Source organism: Typopeltis vanoorti, chromosome 26 (genome assembly GCF_054136105.1).
Source record: "Typopeltis vanoorti isolate ZY-2024b chromosome 26, IOZ_Tvanoo_1.0, whole genome shotgun sequence".
NCBI classification, from domain to species: Eukaryota; Metazoa; Arthropoda; class Arachnida; order Uropygi; family Thelyphonidae; genus Typopeltis; species Typopeltis vanoorti.
In genome coordinates this window covers 28,490,356-28,509,042 of record NC_143574.1, presented here as the reverse complement: position 1 = coordinate 28,509,042, position 18,687 = coordinate 28,490,356, and the positions used below count along the sequence as shown (strand labels likewise).

At 34.7% G+C, this 18,687-nt stretch overlaps 1 protein-coding gene across 4 annotated transcripts in view; it reads left to right on the top strand.

Moving 5' to 3' along the window:
- Positions 1–18,687, top strand: part of LOC150092440 (transcription elongation regulator 1-like) — a 291,251-nt gene that overhangs the window by 129,919 nt on the left and 142,645 nt on the right. For all 4 annotated transcript variants that reach the window (XM_090415019.1, XM_090415020.1, XM_090415021.1 and 1 more), the window contains 3 exons: positions 475–638; positions 10,726–10,871; positions 18,293–18,338. In XM_090415019.1, the coding sequence (XP_090271145.1) occupies positions 475–638; positions 10,726–10,871; positions 18,293–18,338 (356 nt within the window). The remainder of the gene's footprint in view (positions 1–474; positions 639–10,725; positions 10,872–18,292; positions 18,339–18,687) is intronic.

The window sequence follows — 18,687 nt, the reverse complement described above, 5'->3', positions numbered from 1 at the left end:
CCAAGTAGATACCTAACAGGGTGCACCACGAGAAGGTATGGATTGGACATTAGGTCATAAGCCCTGGTCGGTTCTCCACGTTCCTTTAAAGGCTGTGTGGAGATCTCCTCTCTGTTATATGGCTTTGACCATTAAGTACACCTTTTTTTTTTTTTAATACATTGTTTTGTACATTAGATGAATAATGTAACTTATTCATCTAACTTATGTAACTAATAATGTAACTTCTGTCAAATCAGTTTAATAAATTTATTTTTTTAAAAAAAGTTTGTTCTTCACTAGAACAAACTACTGTAAAATAAACAAGGATATTTTATTAGTCATTATTTTTGAAACTTAGGATTGACTTGTTTTACTCATACTAAAAGTTAATAGCTTTGTCAGGGTTTATAACAAGCACATCTTTTTTTTATTCAGCTCATAAAAAATATAACTTTGAGTTACATTTGTTGATCTATATTTGTAAATATGAAGGAAAGTGAAGAAGGAGAAGTAGAAGCTGAAGAGAAGAAACCAGAGCAGTCAGAACAGTCGCAACAGCAGCAGCCACAACCACAACCTCAGCCACAACCGCAACCACAAAAACAAGTTGATAAATCACGTCCAATATCTAGCACTCCAGTTCCAGGAACTCCATGGTAAGTACTGTTCGTTGTGTGAACTGTTTGATATCCTTTTGTTAGTTAAATACTTTGATACTTATTAATAGCAAACACCATCATAGCAAATTCGCTAGAACAAACTGCTGAAAAATAAACAAGTATATTTTATTAGTCATTATTTTTGAAACTTAGGATTGACTAGTTTTGTTCACACTAAAAGCTAATAGCTTTGTCAAGGTTTATAAGGAGCACATAAAATATAAAAACTGGTAGCAAAGTTGCTCAAACTCATTAAAAATCATTACAAAAGAAAATGAATTGATTCATTCTAAACATCAATGTGATGTCACAGGCCATGCATTAGCTGTCATCCGAGACGATGACTGGAGGCGATTCTTCACAAAATTGAAATTTGAGATGTTGAAGGATTTAATGAGATTTTCTGATGTCATTTAATGTAAGTCTTTGATCTCTGTTCAAAGATTATGTAAATGAATAACTGTAATGGATTCTTTTAGAAGTCTGGAGTAAAACTTTTCTTCTAATACAACATGGTGAAAATATCCCAGTTTATTGTTAGTAGTTAAGATATAGTTAGCCAGACCCAATCCTTTCTTTTCTTTAAATGCTCTACACCTCCAACATGTTTTTTCTTTCTTGCCTCAAGTTTACAGCTAGTCTACCCTAAGTGATCCGAGGAGGCCGTGAATGTTTTGAATCAGCTTGAGAGTCACTCTGATGTTATAGTCTTTGACTAATGGACAAATTTTCGATTGAAGGAATACCAGTGGAATCTCTATACTGGACACTGGTTATGGAGAGGATTGTTTGAAAACAATTTTGGCACCCCTTTTTTTTTTTTGGTGTGTGTGTGTGGGGGGGGGGGGGATAATTGTTTAGAACAAATAAATTTGAGATGGCCTGAAATTCTCACTTCAGTTGATCTTCATTTCATAAAATTGAAATGATCTTTCATAGAGAATTTTGAAAAGGAGTTACTAGCTCAAACTGCTTTCAAACTAGCCGTGTGGTGAAGATATGTCAATGATGTCTTCATTATTTGGAAACATAATCTCTCAAGTTTACAGTCTTTTCTTCATTCTCTTAACAGTTAATTTTACATTGGAACTAAAAAATAGTAGTAAACTCCCTTTCCTGGACATCATCATTAAGAAACCTGACAATTGTATCACTTCGGAGGTGTATCGTAAGCCACTCACACAGGTTACTATCTTTATGCTTCATCTCTTCAGCTTCCTTCTCAAAAGAATCAGGCTCGTTGATTTCTGTGAAATAAGATCAAATTAAAACAGAACTTCTTGAACTTATTTGTTCTGGATGGTTCCCCCCCCCCCCCCCCCCCCAAAAAAGTTGACAAATTTCTCTTTCCATAACCTCATATATATATATAGAGTTGATGTATATATACTGATGACTTTCAATCTGATTCAAAACATTCACAGCTTCCTGATTTCTCTTAAGGACAGCTTTCTCCAGTTACAAATACTTAGGAGTATTCAGAATATGAGTACATACTCATATGGTCTGGCCTACATTGGACAAACAAGCTGTGAATTTGAGGTGAGAAAGAAAACACATGCTGGGTATAAAAGAAAAGAAAGATTGGTCTGGCAAACCATACTTCAACCACTAACAGTAAATTGGGATATTTCAGCCATGCCATATTTAGAAAACTTTTACTCCATACTTTTAAAAGAATTCATTATTACCTCTAACCATTCACATAGATCCTTGAATAAAAATCAAGGACTTATAAGTGAAACAATTATTTTCTTTTGTAGCAATTTTTCAGCATTTGGGCAACTTATCTGTTTTTATATTTTATGTGCTTATTATGAACCCTAACAAAGCAACCAGTTTTCAGCATGAGTGAAACTGGTAGTCATAGTGTTAAAAAATAATGACTAATAAAATATCCATATTTTCTTTCTTTTTTAAGTCATAAAAACCTTTTTAAATAAACTACGCAAAAGTCACAAGTAAAATTGCAGAAGTATAATAGTGTGCTCAATTCTTGTGGTCCTTAAAGTTTTCATGAGAAAACTTTAAGGACCACAAGAATTTAGCAAGTAAGAGACAGCTATAGCAAAACATAGCCGCTTGAATGTTGGACATTAAGAATTGTATTGATATTTATGGAGAAAACGCACATGTAATGCTAATGATGAACTAAATTTATTTATTTATTTGGCTAAATAAATTTGATTCTTTAATTATTAGCTTTAGATGTTTTCTCCACTAAGCATTAACGTGAATGATAATGTCTGTGCATCCATACCAGATTAATGACACGAATGTCTTTTTCAAGAGGAGTTGACCCTTATTATAGTAAACTATTTAAAATTGTTCATATAAGTTTGTTATAGTGAATGTTTATTGCATCTGTATTTTTTAAGTTTTGCTGATCATTTACACTAGCTGATTATTAGGTGTGTTTTATTATTATGTGACACCTCCAGGGAGTTCAAGGAGGGCACACTACTCTACTTCCTGGGAGGGCACACTACTCTACTTTGCTAAATACATCTCATCCTCCTCAGTACTAAATTCTCCAGCTATGACACCACCACTACTACCATCAATGCCGTCTACTGCACGTTATCACCAACAATAGCATTTTTTCTCGTGAAAAGGGTTAGACGTTGGTTATGCATTTCTACTATATAATTTAAGGAAATTACAACATACTAGGATATACATTAAAATAAATTTTAATATATTTCAATATTTCGGCAACGTCACGTTGCCATTTTCAAGAACTTAAGTACAAGACACGTGCACGCAGGCACAACAAAACACTAAGTGAGGAAGAAGTAGGAAGCTGTTATTTCTCCTAAAGTCATGATGGTGCCCTCTAGCAGGCAATGTTGGTATTCTTGGGCGATTGGGCTGAAGGTCTTCTGATGTAGGTTTCCCAAATTTGAGGAAGTCTCATGCAGCCAAATTTGTTGAGGTTTGGATCGTTTCTTAGAGCTGAAGCTGATTCCATGAAAAGCCTTTCATATCTGTATTTGCTATGGTGTATTATCCTGGCTTTCTTCCACCGTATTCTACGGCAGGTTTCCACGCATGGTCAGCAAGACCAGAGTGGCTGTATTGGTGAAAACGGATGTAGTTCTTGTGTTCTGAAATTCTGATATTTGCTGTCCTGCCTGTTTGGCCAAAGTAGGACAGCTTACAGCTGCAATGGACCTGGTATACACCAGGTAGGTCTGGGTGGGGGGGGGGGGGGTCGGTCTTTAGTAGAGCGGATAAGGGATGCCAATTTTTTATATGGTCTGTAACAAGAAGTTAAGGTATGTTTTTTTTAGGATTTTTGTGATTTTTTTCCGAGGTGCCTCGGATATAGGGTATGGTGATGGATTTAGAGTAATCCTTGTGAGGGGGGGGGGAAGGGAAGGTTGTGGTTTACTGGTTTCAATATTTTTTTTTGGGGGGGGGGTAGCCATTGGCCGAGAAAGTGTTGAGAATGTGGTTTAGTTCTGTGGTTAGGGCATTGTCATTCGAGCAGATAAGTTTAGCCCTGTTGTGTAGTGTCTTAATGACTCCATATTGTTGTGAGGAGGGGTGGTGGGATTGTTGGTGAATGTATCTGCCTGTATGGGTGGGTTTTCTATATACTGGGAAAACCAAGGTTCCATCAGGCTGGCGGGTGACTAGTGTCCGAGGCACCTCGGAAAAAATCACAAAAATCCTAAAAAAAACATAACTTAACTTCTTGTTACAGACCATATAAAAAATTGGCATCCCTTATCCGCTCTACTAAAGACCCCCCCCCCCCCCCCAAGACCTACCTGGTGTATACCAGGTGCATTGCAGCTGTGAGCTGTCCTACTTCGGCCAAACAGACAGGACAGCAAATATCAGAATTTCAGAACACAAGAACTACATCCGTTTTCACCAATACAGCCACTCTGGTCTTGCTGACCATGCGCTGTATACCTGCCGTAGAATACGGTGGAAGAAAGCCAGGATAATACACCGTAGCAAATACAGATATGAAAGGCTTTTCATGGAATCAGCTTCAGCTCTAAGAAACGATCCAAACCTCAACAAATTTGGCTGCATGAGACTTCCTCAAATTTGGGAAACCTACATCAGAAGACCTTCAGTCCAGTCGCCCAAGAATACCAACATTGCCCGCTAGAGGGCACCATCACGACTTTAGGAGAAATAACAGCATCCTACTTCTTCCTCACTTAGTGTTTTGTTGTGCCTGCGTACACGTGTCTTGGACTTAAGTTCTTGAAAATGGCAACGTGACGTTGCCGAAATATTGAAATATATTAAAATTTATTTTTAATGTATATCCTAGTACGTTGTAATATCCTTAAATTATATAGTAAAAATAGCATTTTTTCTCTGTAAATTGCGTGTGTTGTGAAGGCTGATTTGTCTGTACGCGGGATGAAAAACCCAAGTTTCTTGGAGGGGAAAAAGCCCTGATACTAGCTGATCAGCTGACTCACCTTCACTGAAAAAGCTCGTATAAGGATTCCCCTCCTCATTAGGAGGATCAGACCCAGGCCTTCCAATCGAAGGGCACAATGTTCTGCTATTCTTCCAATTGCGCTACAGCGGTTTTGCCTGTGCATTTGCAAAATGCATATGCACCTATTAAATTCATTTTATCCATCTATCAACATCACACAAACTATTCCTGGACTTGCTTGAATTGATGGATTTTAATGCAGTGTGATGTTTTGAATCCTCTAATTTTTCTCTCTTTCCTAATTATTTTATGCAGTTTTTATGACTTGTGTGGGAACCATACAAATCATAAAAAGTGTGTATGGTGCCCATACACACTTTTTACTATCTTCACTATCCAAGGGAAGACACCACGTGGCACATCCCCTTGGAGATTCTTTCTGTTATAGGCAGCAGTGCAAGTATTTTCCTCTAGACAGCAGATGAAGACAGAGAAGTGCTTTGAGTTTTAATGACTTATATTCATAATATATGTTTCCACATGACCCTGAAATTCAAACGTGTTTAAATGTTGTTTCCAAGGAGATTTTTAACCCTGTGGAGGTTGCAGAAAAAATTGCAGCATAGGTTGCGTGTATCTAAGATATACATTCATTACTAGTATGTGCTAAAATGCAATAAAACTTTTAAAAAAAATAAAAAACACTGCAAATATAATACATGATGGTTTATTTATTTTCAGTTACAATCTAGAAATTATTGAACAAAGAAAAAAACAATACCCAAACCAATACTATACTGACATCGGAGTTCGCAGTATCTCTCAGATACAATTTACTATTCAAATATCACTTTTGCATTCAACTCATTCTCATCATCAGACTTGAGTAACAAAATCACTGAATCTCCTCAACATCTGATATTTTATCCAATCGATATATTTTTCCTGCCATTTTCAACGGTAAATAAATAAATAAATAAATAAAAACTAAACCAATACTATACTGACATCGGAGGTCGCGGGTATCTCTCAAATACAATTTACTATGAAATATCACACACCTTTACATAACACGTGTTAAACCAAAACTGACCGCACAAACTGTGGAATATCACTCGTAATATATGCATGTGCAGCTACTCATGACCTCCAAGCTATGCACTGGATATGTGTAAGAATATTTATATTAAACAATTTGTTTGTATCTGTCAGATCAGCCGTGACCTCTGCAGTTAAATGCAACAATGTGTCCAAGCATACTCAAGATCAGCAATGATGCCATTTTTAACGTGCTTGAAATAACTTCAGTTTACCAGTGAAATGGTTAAGAAGCTGAGTTTTGGCCTTATTGAACATTATAACACTTATGGGGGTTGTTGAGTAAATGAAATTGTAACGTTTAACTTAGGTTAAACATTAACAAATATACTTTTACTGAAATAGTAGAAAGACACTAACATAAACTTTTTGGAAAATTTTGCTAACTATCTTATTCCTTTAACAGATTCAAGGAGATCCCTGGCAAGTATCTGAAAGGCATTGATTGTAGATCCTACTTTTATTAGGATTGATTTTTGTGTTAGGACAATCTTCAAGGAAATTTTGCTCTAAGGATTGTTTGTTCTGCTGTTGATGTCTTATAATCTTTGTTTCCATTCTTTTCAGAAAGTTAGGATTGTTATACTGAGAAATATATGTATTGTTGATCCACCCATGCATGAGTTGATAATCTGGATTATAGTATGCCATTATAGTGACCTTGTAGATTTAATCAGTAGCTTGTTATAGGTTGCAATAATAAACAATTTATAACAAAGGTTTGTAGAATATTTCCTTTAGAATTTCATTAATGCTGTGACTTTTCTGAACTTTGTTGTGGTTTTGTAGTCAGGTTTCAAATTTTTATCGTGATAGTTGATCATATAAGCACAGGTATGATCAGGTTATGATCATACCTGAGCTTAAGACATCAGTTTATAGGAGAAAATAATCCCTGATACTTCAGTTTTTACTTCCATTAAAAAAAACGAATGAGAACACACATACTTGTAGTCATTTATAAAATATGCCACTGATAAGGGATCTTCCAAATGAGTGGCCATCTTATAACTAGTTGTCATCATCCTAACAGCTAAATTAGCACAGATCCCAATATTAATTTTTATATAAAAATTAGACCATACTGTTATATCTATGGCCTAAATACATTACTTGCAGCTTTTGATGTGTTTTATTGCTATCCCCCTATCACTCACTCTCTTACACACACACACATACACGTGCCAGCCTGGTTGACTGAGTGGTTAGCGTATTCACTCTGCAGCCAAGAGGCTGGAGGTTCGAATCCTGCCAAGGGCATGGATGTTTGTGATTGTCCTACTTACCATATATACTGCTGTGACCTGTGTCCTGGTGCACTATGACCTTTGAGATGTCGTTGCACCATAAAAAAATCAAACAGACACCACACAACATGGAATTGTTCTGGATGCTGTAAGCTGCTCTAAAATGATTCTTCAGCTAAATTCAGTGGTTTTTTTTTTTTTTTTTTTTTTTTTTTTTTAAATATATTATGATTGCTGTATGGGAAAAGTCTGCCTAAGTTGCATTTCAAAGAGTAGTTATATCTCCTGTTTTGTAAGGGAATTAAAATAGAAATTAAAATTACCACTTATTCACTTTATGCCCTTTGGCACATAAGTCTAGGATCACTTCCTCTATTTACTCCTGTTCTTTTACAAATATCTATGCCCACAACAGGATTCGAACCCACAACTGTTGGTTGAAGAGTAGGTATGCTATCCACTCAGCCAAAGTGACTTAATGACCATTTGCACTCTATGACTTTCTTCAAGGACCAGAATCTTGTGATTTTGAATGGAAAGGAGGGGGGGGGGGGAGTAATGTAGGCATTCATTTTGGTAAGAATTATTTCAGTTATTTGGTCAGAGCAGTTACTTGGATCAGAAGAGCAAAATCAGTAATCAACCTAAAGAAAGGGGCAGAAAGCACAGTGGCTGTTTTATTGGGCACATTATAGTGCCAAACACTATAATGTGCCCAAGATCGAGATTGAATTAGTGAAGGATAATCTGCAGGAAAGAAAACTTGGGTGAGGTTATGATCTCAGTTAGCAATAGAATTGCTAATATTCACAATGTATCTCGGAAGAGAATGGATTAAGAAAAGATCAATGATGGTCGAGAGAATTATCTGATATTCTGGAGGGCAAATGGACAATTTGTGAAAGATATTGTTAACATCAAATATCTCAACAGCCATTTTGAGTTACAAATATTGAAACCATCAAGGAAGACTCCTGAGTATTTGTGTATTCACCTGTAGAAAAGCAAGGATCAAGAATAAATCAAAACAATCAGAATCTGGAAACTGCAAATGATTGCAAATATGGGATAGAAATTTTGAATCAGAGTAGATGAGAAACCATGGCTTCTATGTTTGGCACCCACTGATCTGAGATGCCAACTGATAGGTACAGAAATTTCTGCCCTTGCAGAAGGAATCATACAGAGGTATTTTCTAAAGCTGAGGTGGACCATAGTTGTGGACGTCTGGTGAGGTTCTGTTAAAATAACAGGTTGGATTGAGTGAGATATCTCATAGTGAGTTAAGATTTCAAATATTAGTGTAGAAGTGTTTAATTTTTGGTTGTTGTTTTTTTTTGTCAGAGTTTTGTAATTATTCTGTTGCTGTTTTCTGAGAAAGATTTGTTAATCTGCATTGTTATTGAAATTATGATTTACATGGCTGAATATTATTGGGAAGAGTTAGAATAGTTGCATGCCTATGTACCTCTTCATGCTGCTATAATTGACATATTCTAGGCATAATCTGGCAGATTGACTGAGAGCTAGATTATTTGCTAACTGGGTGTCTTGATGTGTTACAATTAGTCCCATGTAGAGTAGTGACTGACTGAGGAGTAAATCATAACTGGCAGCTGTACATGTAGGCCACAATTACAAAACTCCATAAAGTATGATTAGAAGTGGGATATCCCTTGGATAACAGAAGTAAAATACTGAAGATGATGATTGCGTAATGGATAGACTGAAATCGATATGCTTTATTATCCAGAAATTGACTGATAGATTCAAGTTAGGGTGATCAGTCTGTATTGACTTAAATCATCAAGAGGGAAAAGAATGTGTCAGGTTTGTGAACCTTCATTTCAGCTGAAATTTTGAATGAAAGATTACACCGAATTCTTAATTGGTTTAGTGTCAAACACATTTGGGCTACGGAGAATTGAAAACACTATAATTAGATGTAAATCTTGTACAAATTCGTGTCAGTTTTGTACCAGGAAAGAGTATAGAGACATTCTTCCAGTCATGTTTCTCAGGTGAGGTGCAGAGCCTTCAGGCCAAAAGGCTAGTTCATCAAAAATAAAGGATTGTACATATAAAGCAGAAAGGTTAACAAGGACATCACTGAAGAAAGTACAGTTATTATGTGGAAGTAGGTTTATAGGTTTATATTATTCCAGATATCTTTCAAGCAATAGTGGATCCATGACACATCCAATTCAGGTATTAATATAATTACGGCTCTTAATTAGTATATTGTTATGTGTGTGAAGGTTTCTGTGGTTAATAGTTCGAGAGATAGATTCCGGTATTGAGACCACATGTTTATTAAATACGAACAGGATATGTGAAAACCTGATGAGTTTCGTAAGTCATATGACTTACATCATCAGAGGCATTGGTGTATAAAAAAAGTTAAAAACAACTAACAAAGATTAAATTCATAGTCCATTAGATGTTTCTAACTGTAACATTGAAAAAAATTGAAGCATTCGTTACTGAATGTTTGTTGGAACATTGTTATTTGCTGTCACGTTCTGTGCTTCACGTGTGTTATGTCCGAGATCTGAGGAAGTTAGTTTTTTTATGAATGCCAACCACACTTGGTGTAATATCAAACCTTGATTTTTGTTGCACTGTGTAAGAATTTAAGCATTTTTGCTGCTTCCTTGAATTTCCTTGTGAAACAGTTTTTATCAATATATTACATGATCATTTTTTCCCAAAGTACTTTATAGCCAGTGGAAGTGTGGAATTTGTGTTCTCTTCTTTTTTCAATGTCTTTTTGTGTTCTGCCATATGGATTTCTCCTGACCTTCCTGTCTGACCGACGTAACAATGCCATAAGAACAATAGATTTGATCGGCCCCTAGTTTTTTTATGGGATGGTCCGAAGGTTTTGGTGGATGTAGGAATCTTGATATTTTTTCTATTTATTTATTTTCAATTAACAATATTAGTATATTGTTAATTGACCATAAAGTGTAAATAAGTAACACTACCTATCAGTGCAAATTGCTACACATTGCACAAAGATTTCACACTAAACAGAAGAATAAAAGAATTATTTCTTTGTGCTTTATACATCTTACATATTTTTATATCATATTGAGTTCTTAATAAACTGTGCTTTTACTAAAACTTGTTTTGTATTTTCATAATGTGGATATTTAATGCATTGTTGGTATCTAATATTCTGTATACTTCATTCAGTTTATTCAGTGCCTCTAGCATTTTTGTTTTTATGCTTTGGAATCTTTTCAAGTAACAGAACATTTTCTTGAAACAAATATCATGCATATGAGTAATCAATGGTCAACTACATTGTTTTTTATATTAGGTGTGTAGTGTGGACAGGTGACAACAGAGTATTTTTCTTTAATCCGAGTACAAGAACATCAGTTTGGGAGCGACCTGAAGAATTAAAAGGTCGCACTGATGTTGACAAAATGGTACAGACGCCTCCACAGCAAGCAGATGAAAAAGGTAGAACTTCAATTGAATTTAAAACAGTTACTAGTAGTAGTAGTAATTATAATCAAATGATTTTAAATAGATAAACTAGTATAATACTATTAAAAACCTAATTTCCACTTTACTGTAAATAGGAAATTTGGAAATAGGTAATATATATTATATTAACATATCTTAATGCTGTATCATGTTCTTTAAGTTGGTGTACTCACTCTAAGTGAGTGAAAACCAGGGAAGAAAGGTACCTGAAACCAGCAGTTGTCAACTGACCAAAAGAAGTTTTTTTTTTTTTGGGGGGGGGGGGGAGTTGCAGCTGCAAAATTATGATACAATAACTCATTTTATTAATGATAAATGCAATGGTAAAAATATAAAAATTGTTTAATTTAACAGAAAGGCAAAACAATAAGGTTGAAATATAAAAATAAATTACACTAAACTGCAATTTTGAGTGAGGAATTATTAACAAAGATTAAATTCATAGTCCATTAGATGATTGTAACTGTAACATTAAAAAAATTGTGGAGGTAATATTCTGTAAAAATTACAGAATATTACCTCCCCTTGATAATTTTTTTATTGATTATATAAATTGAATTTTCAATTGTAATTGAAAATTCAATTTATTTAATAAAATTAATTCAATTAAATTAATAAAAACAAAAAAGAATTTTGAACTAATTTTCATTATCTTTCTAAAATTTAAGTCCGAATTCATCACTGACAGCACATATAGATAGTTTTGGCTGTTACTATAGCAAACACATAGGGGAAGTGTAGGAATAATTTGTTATAATGGACAATATGCTATACTGAATTTTTTAGCAATTACCTATAAGGCTTATCAGGCCTTCAACAAACTACCGAAGTAGTTTGTTATAATGAGTTAACAACATCATTTATATTTGTAGGCATAGGTTTCTGTGGTTTAGCAGTTCATTAGAAAGATTCCGGTAATTGGACCACTTGTTTATTAAGATAAATAATAAAAAAATCGACAATTTTGTAAGTCGTTTGACTTACATCTTCAGGGGTCAAAGTTTAAACACAAGAAATGAGAAATTACTCAAAATAGTTCATTCCATGCAGTTGTGGCCATCTAACTGTTCATTAAATTAAATATCCGAATGCAGATTCAGTGTAATGCTAAGTTTGAACAATGTTGGATGCTGTCACGTTCTGTTGTTTGCGTTCAAATTGTCCGAGGTCTGACTTGAGCATATTTTTTATCAATGCTGACCAATCTTGGTGTAGAATTAGGCCCTGCTTTTTGTTGCATTGCGTTGGAATTCTAAGCATGTATGCAGCTTCTTTAAATTTTCTTATGTAACAATTTTTTTCAATGTAAGACATGTTTGTTTTTTGCCATAGTACATTATAGCCAGTGGCAGTTATATGGTATGCTAGGCCTGATTTGTGTTCTCTTCCTTTTTGCACATCTTTTTGATGTTTGTTCATGCGAATTTCCCCTGATCTTCCCGTCTGGCCTACGTAGCAGATGGCACAGGAACAATGAACATTTTAACAAGTAAATAGTGGATATTTTAAAAATATTGTATCGATGTGAAATTTTCGTTAAAAAAAAAAAAATAAATAATAATAATAATAATAATATGAAATTTTCAAAGAGAAATCTTAAATATCAATTCAGATATCAATAAATAGTTATTTTTAACAAAACAGCCAAAGAACTTCCCTTTTCTTTCTTTCTTTTGACTGAAGATAAAAATGCATGAGACTAAACTGGCTTTCTTATTTTCTTATTAGTGGTGAAGTAGGCATTTGTTTTTCAATTTCTGATCCATTCATATTATCCTGATCTGATCACCCATTTACATGACCCTCCACTAATTAATTATAGGCTTATAGTCCACTTCTAGTACAATGTAACTATAACCTTCCTCTGTGTGTGTGTGGGTGGGGAATGAATTTGTTATGCAGAGTGGTTCACAAAATACAACATAACAAATAGTATGTGATTATCTGGCTTACTGCAAATGTAACATTTGTCCTTCAACAGATGGTCTGCTATACAGCTTATGTTTATGCTGCATTTAAATGGTACATAAGGAATCACAGCTGAGATGGTTTGTTGTTCTTCAATAGATTTTGTTATATTTCTCTTGGTAGTAATAAAGCAGGAGTTAAATACAGGACATTCTTTCCTATCTAGTAGCTATAATGCCAGAAAGATGAACAAAATAGCTGTTCCTCCCATCTCTTCACATTCTTCTTAACATGAGATTACAGCAATGTTATTACTATTCTTTATATCTGGAGTACCTCATAAAAAATAGTTAGAAAACGAAATTATCGCCTCACTGCTTTCAAACCTTACTTGAAGCTGGTTGTCTTTATCTACTCCCCTGATCCACCCACTTCACTCCCTTCCTTGTTCTTGTAGCTTATCTAATTATGGTCAAACTGGGAGATCTGCCAACATCCATCTATTTTTCATCATCATCAAATTCCTGCCATGTACCCTCAAGGGGTGTGCAGGATATGATAGTACTACATGAAAAAAATTACATCATTACTAACTTCCTATCTACAATTTTCCTCCAAATCAGTATTTCACTTGTCAAGACTACAACATTATCAGATCTTATATTTCTATAATCTAAGGCACTTTGTAATATATCAATCCACCTATATCTCGGTCTTCCTCTGCGTCGTTTTCCTGCCAACCTGGCAGAGAACACTTGTTTTGCTAATCTTTCCTCGCCCATTCTGTTTAAGTGACCATACCACCTGAGATTAGCTCTGCTAACGCATTCCTGGATTATGACAATGGCAAGTTCTTTCCTAATATCCTCGTTTTTAATATATTGCCATTGATGCCATTTGTTCATGCCTATAATCTTTCTCAGGACTCTCATATCTGCAGTCTCTAGTCTTTGGTCAAGTGTTTTACTTCTGACCCAGCTCTCAGATCCATAAGTAAAAAACTGGTTTGAACACTGTCTTGTATACAGCTAATTTAGTGTTCTGACCATATCAGCTTTGCTGATTCTGTTGTCTATTTCCATATTTAATTTACCATCTTCACTAAAAATCACATCTAAGTAGCTGAAATGTTTTACTTGTTCCACAAGTTCTCCATTCACAACACAGCTGACATTTTCAATGATTCTGCCTATTTTCATTGTCTTTGTCTTTTTATTGCTGACCTTCATACCATACACATTACAACAGTTATTCAATTTAGTCAGAGAATCTTGCAGACTTGTAGCGGATTTATTTAGAAGTATAACATCATCCGCATAAAGCAAAGAGCTGACATTAACATCTCCAATTTTGATATCATGTTTAATACCACTTTCCTTCATAATGTGATCCACATAGATAATGAATAACAGAGGGGGTAATATACATCCTTGTCTCACACCAGATTTCACATTACACCATCTTCCTGTACTTCCTTCAATTCTAACTGCTGACTTACAACTCAATTAAAGACTAAGTATTGCTTGATATAATGCCCCATTGACATCATATAACTGTAGCGTGTTGAATAGCTTCTCTCTTGGCACCTTGTCATATGCCTTTTCCAAATCGACAAAACTCAAATAGAGATCTTTGTTATATTCCCATGATTTCTCCACTATTTGTCGTAAAGTGAAGATCTGATCCTGACAGCCAATATTTGGCCGGAATCCAGCTTGTTCTTCACCCAGCTTTTCTTCCACAATTCTTCTCAATCGTTTCTCTAGTATACTTGCATAGATCTTGCCAGGAAAACTTAGTAGGGAAATACCTCTGTAATTCTCACATTCAGTTTTATTTCCCGTTTTATATATGGGTACTATGAGAGCTCTACTCCAATCATCGGGAATTCGTCCCTCTGGCCAGGCTTTCTGAACGATGCAGTGCAGCCACTGGTAGAATTTTATACCATCATACTTCAGCATTTCTGGTCGAATATCATCTATTCCTGCTGCCTTTCACATTTTAAGCCTGTGATGGCTTTTTCTACTTGAAGTATGGATATGTATTCCTGACTGCATGCCTGGTCAGTGTTTTTTACCACTGTGCTGTCATCACTGCTTGTTTCATTTAGCAGTTTTTCAAAGTAATTACTCCATACTTCAAGGATATCTTATTCTTCCGTTTTCATGTCACCTTTATCATCTCTAACTCCTTTTACAGCACTCTTTCCTCCATTCCTAAGCTTCTTCAACAACCTCCAGAATATTTTGCCACCTTCTTGATATTTATTTTCTATATTTTTGCCAAAGTTCTCCCATGACTTTTGTTTAGCTAGTTTTACACAGTGTTTAGCATTCTTGCATTTGTCTCTGTATTCTCTAAGAGCACAAGCTGACTTATTTACCAGGAACTTTTGATATGCTTTCTTCTTTTCCTTCACTGCCTCTTTAACTTCCTGCATCCACCATGGAGTTCTAATTTTTCTATCCTTGCAAACAACTTCACCACGTGCCTCTCTAGCTGAATCAATGAGGGCTTTCTTCAAGGCTCGCCACTGAATCTCCAAGGTTTGATTCCTGTTCTCAAACTCTTTCATTTTTTCTTCAATAATCTTTGTGTATTTTAGTCTACAGTTCACATCTGAGAGCTGCTGAACTTTTATTCACTTTAAAACGTTCTTACATGTTATTCTTTTCAATATGAAATTCAATTTTATCCTGCTCAAGACTAAATAGTGATGACTTCCAATTTCAAATCCTCTGTACACTCTTGTCCTGCACCAGGGAGAAAACATCACTATCAACAATAACATAGTCAATGAGACTTTTCTTATTCCATGCCTCTTCTCTCCATGTGAATTTGTGCACATTTTTATGTTGGAACATGGTGTTAGTAATAACCAGTCCATGTCCTGAGCAGAAATCCAACAGATATTTGCCATTATTACTAGCTTTGCTCTTTTCTCCAAATTTTCCCAAAACATTTTTGTATGTCTGACAATCATTTCCTACTCTACTATTTAGATCCCCAACAAGGACCAACTTTTCCTCTTTCATTGTGTCAGTTGCTTTTTCTAAAGCATGAAAAAATTCCACCATAGAACTTTCTGTGGGACCGTAGGCACAAATAAGTCTCATTGTACCCTACTTGAGACTGGCTGCCGTTCAAGAAGATTAGCCTCGTATTTTGTGTTGAATACTATGGCTACTCCTTCTTTTCCTTGATTGTCATTGCCTGAATATAACATTTTGTATTTATTGCTCAGAAAGATCTTACCAGTTTTTGTCTTTTTTGTTTCAGTCATTCCTATTATGTCGATCTGGTACTTATCTAATTCCTCAGCTTGCTCCATTTCTTTGCCATTCAGGCTTCTTACGTTGATAATACCGATCTTTAACTCTGGTGATGTTGAGTTGGGGTGTGTTTTCAGATTTGTTCCAGTAGTTGACTTTTCGCTGTTCCCCCTGGTTCCCTAGCGAAAATAATGGGGGCTTGTTTAACCGGGCGACGCCCCAGCAGGCATGAAAATTTGTCATGTTGTACCATCATTTTTTATTTTGGTTTAACCAATAAGAATACAATTGGTCGGCTAAGTCCCAAATTGCCAGCCCATCCTTGTTCGTTCAGTATCCAAGTAGATACCCAACAGGGTGCACCACGAGAAGGTGAGGATTGGACATTATGTCAGAAGCTCTGGTCGGTTCTCCGCATTCCTTTAAAGGCTATGTGGAGGTCTCCTCTCAGTTATACAGCTTTGACCCTTTAGCACCCCGTGATTAGAACATTATGTAGGCTGTTTCTCTTTTTGAAACCATCAAATCACCCAGCATTAACATGGAATTCTTCTTTTCCATCATTGATAGCCCTTTCTTTCCAGGTTACAAAGAGACTTTTGATTTAATAAGGCCAGTGTTTAGCGTGATCCTTTTTTGGTTACAATCTTAGATCCATGTAAAAAGAAGTCTCTAATTCAATCATTATAATACTTTGATTTCGAGTGCAAGCATGATGAACTTGAAGCAGCCTTACCTGTCTCTTTGTATTCAGCAGTTGATTCACCCATTTTTGTGTTCTTGGCCTATCTTTGCTCTGGACTCGCCTTGTTCGTTTTTCTTCCAATTAGATTACTTTTCGAATCATTTTCACACTTCTGTTTTTTGCTCACTAATTCTTTTACTAATGATTAAAGGTTAGGAAAATAATTTAAAATAAAAAAGTACGGAAAACAATTGCACAAGATATGATCAGCAAAATGCTATGTAAACCAAAATTTTACATAAATTTTGGCGGTAAATTTGGAATCTAGTGTACATGGAAATAATGCAGTATTCCGTTAAAAATAACTGTAAAATGTTTCAAATCGGTAATTAAATTATTTCATTCTGGCGAGTGATTTTTTAAAATAGTTAGCCATAAAAAATGTATAGATCGAAAATTTTTAAAATCTGTAACATTTATTTTTAAGATGTATATAGGCACACTAATCGAATTTGGGTATCAAAAAAAAATGACGCATTAATCGGGGGTGCATTAATCGATGAATTACTGTATTGGAAAAGATATAATAAACAAACAACTAGTCTTATTGTTTAATAGAAGTCAAAATATCTTGCGAATGTGTATTGAACTAAATAACCTTGCACAAATGATAAATTGCCAAAGAAGAGACCTTACATAGTGAAGCTCAGAAATACTTTTTTACAAAATAATATTAAAAAATTAATAAAAAAAACTGTATTTTTTCTTTATTTTAATATTGTGCAATTATACCTTTTAATTTTTAAATCATTTTCAGACCACTCTTTTTAACCATCTCTTTCTTAAATGATCCTACAAATTTTGATATATGATATGATATAAACGAAAGTATATAATATAATATAAATATTTATTAACTAGCTGACTCATTTTTTGTATGGGAAATTTCAATATAACTTCTATACAATTTGCAATTCTATACAATAAAAATAAACTTAATTCTTCTTCTTATTATTATTGTGCTATCTTCTATCTAAGGTCAGCGACCATCTTGGCGAACAAACTGCGCTCTTGTGCTAATCTGAGCAGTTGTGCACTACTCTTTCCTGTCCACGTCTTGATGTTGTCAAACCGAGATTTTTCAAATTTTATGTTTATACTGTTCTTTTAACTCATTTTTACCTTGTAATATCAACAACAGAATGGAATTGCATATTTGATCTTTTATTCCGTCACCCAGTTGACAGTGTCCCAGATAAATGGCCTCTATGTTCTTTCTTCAGTTGAAGATTTAAAAACAAAAAAAAGACACTTTAACCAGCGCCATAATAACAAATTAACTTGCTGTACCAATCTGAAAATTTCCAGCCAAAACGCCCATATGCACAATATTATACCAAATGAAGGTCACTGTAACAAACAGTTCATATAGTGAGAGTTTATTATATATGACAATCTTTTTATTACCCCATAGAAGTATACTGTCAATAAATATTTATTTAATGAATGTGGTGTAATAATTGCAGGTGAAAAGACAGAGGATGATAAGGAACCAGCTGCTAAAAAAATAAAGTAAGTTTTCTCAGGTTCATAGTCATTTAATTTTATTTCTGAGCAATAATTTTGTTAGCAATTGATTAATAGTGAGCATTATTTAATATTCTTCAGTTATTTGATGTTTAAATAAAGATTACCTGATCATCTCCAAGCTTAGGAATCATAGGAGGCAGGGGGAAATCTAGACATTATAGTAAATTGTATTTATTGTATGATAATGACATTGAGTCTAGGAGGAAAGTTGACTCAGATAATAAGGAACATTTTTGATATAGAATCCTTGCAGGCTGACTTAAACAGATTTAATGGGCAGACATTAATGAGTGTTATTTCAATGTTACTGAATGCAAGGTTATGCATTTTG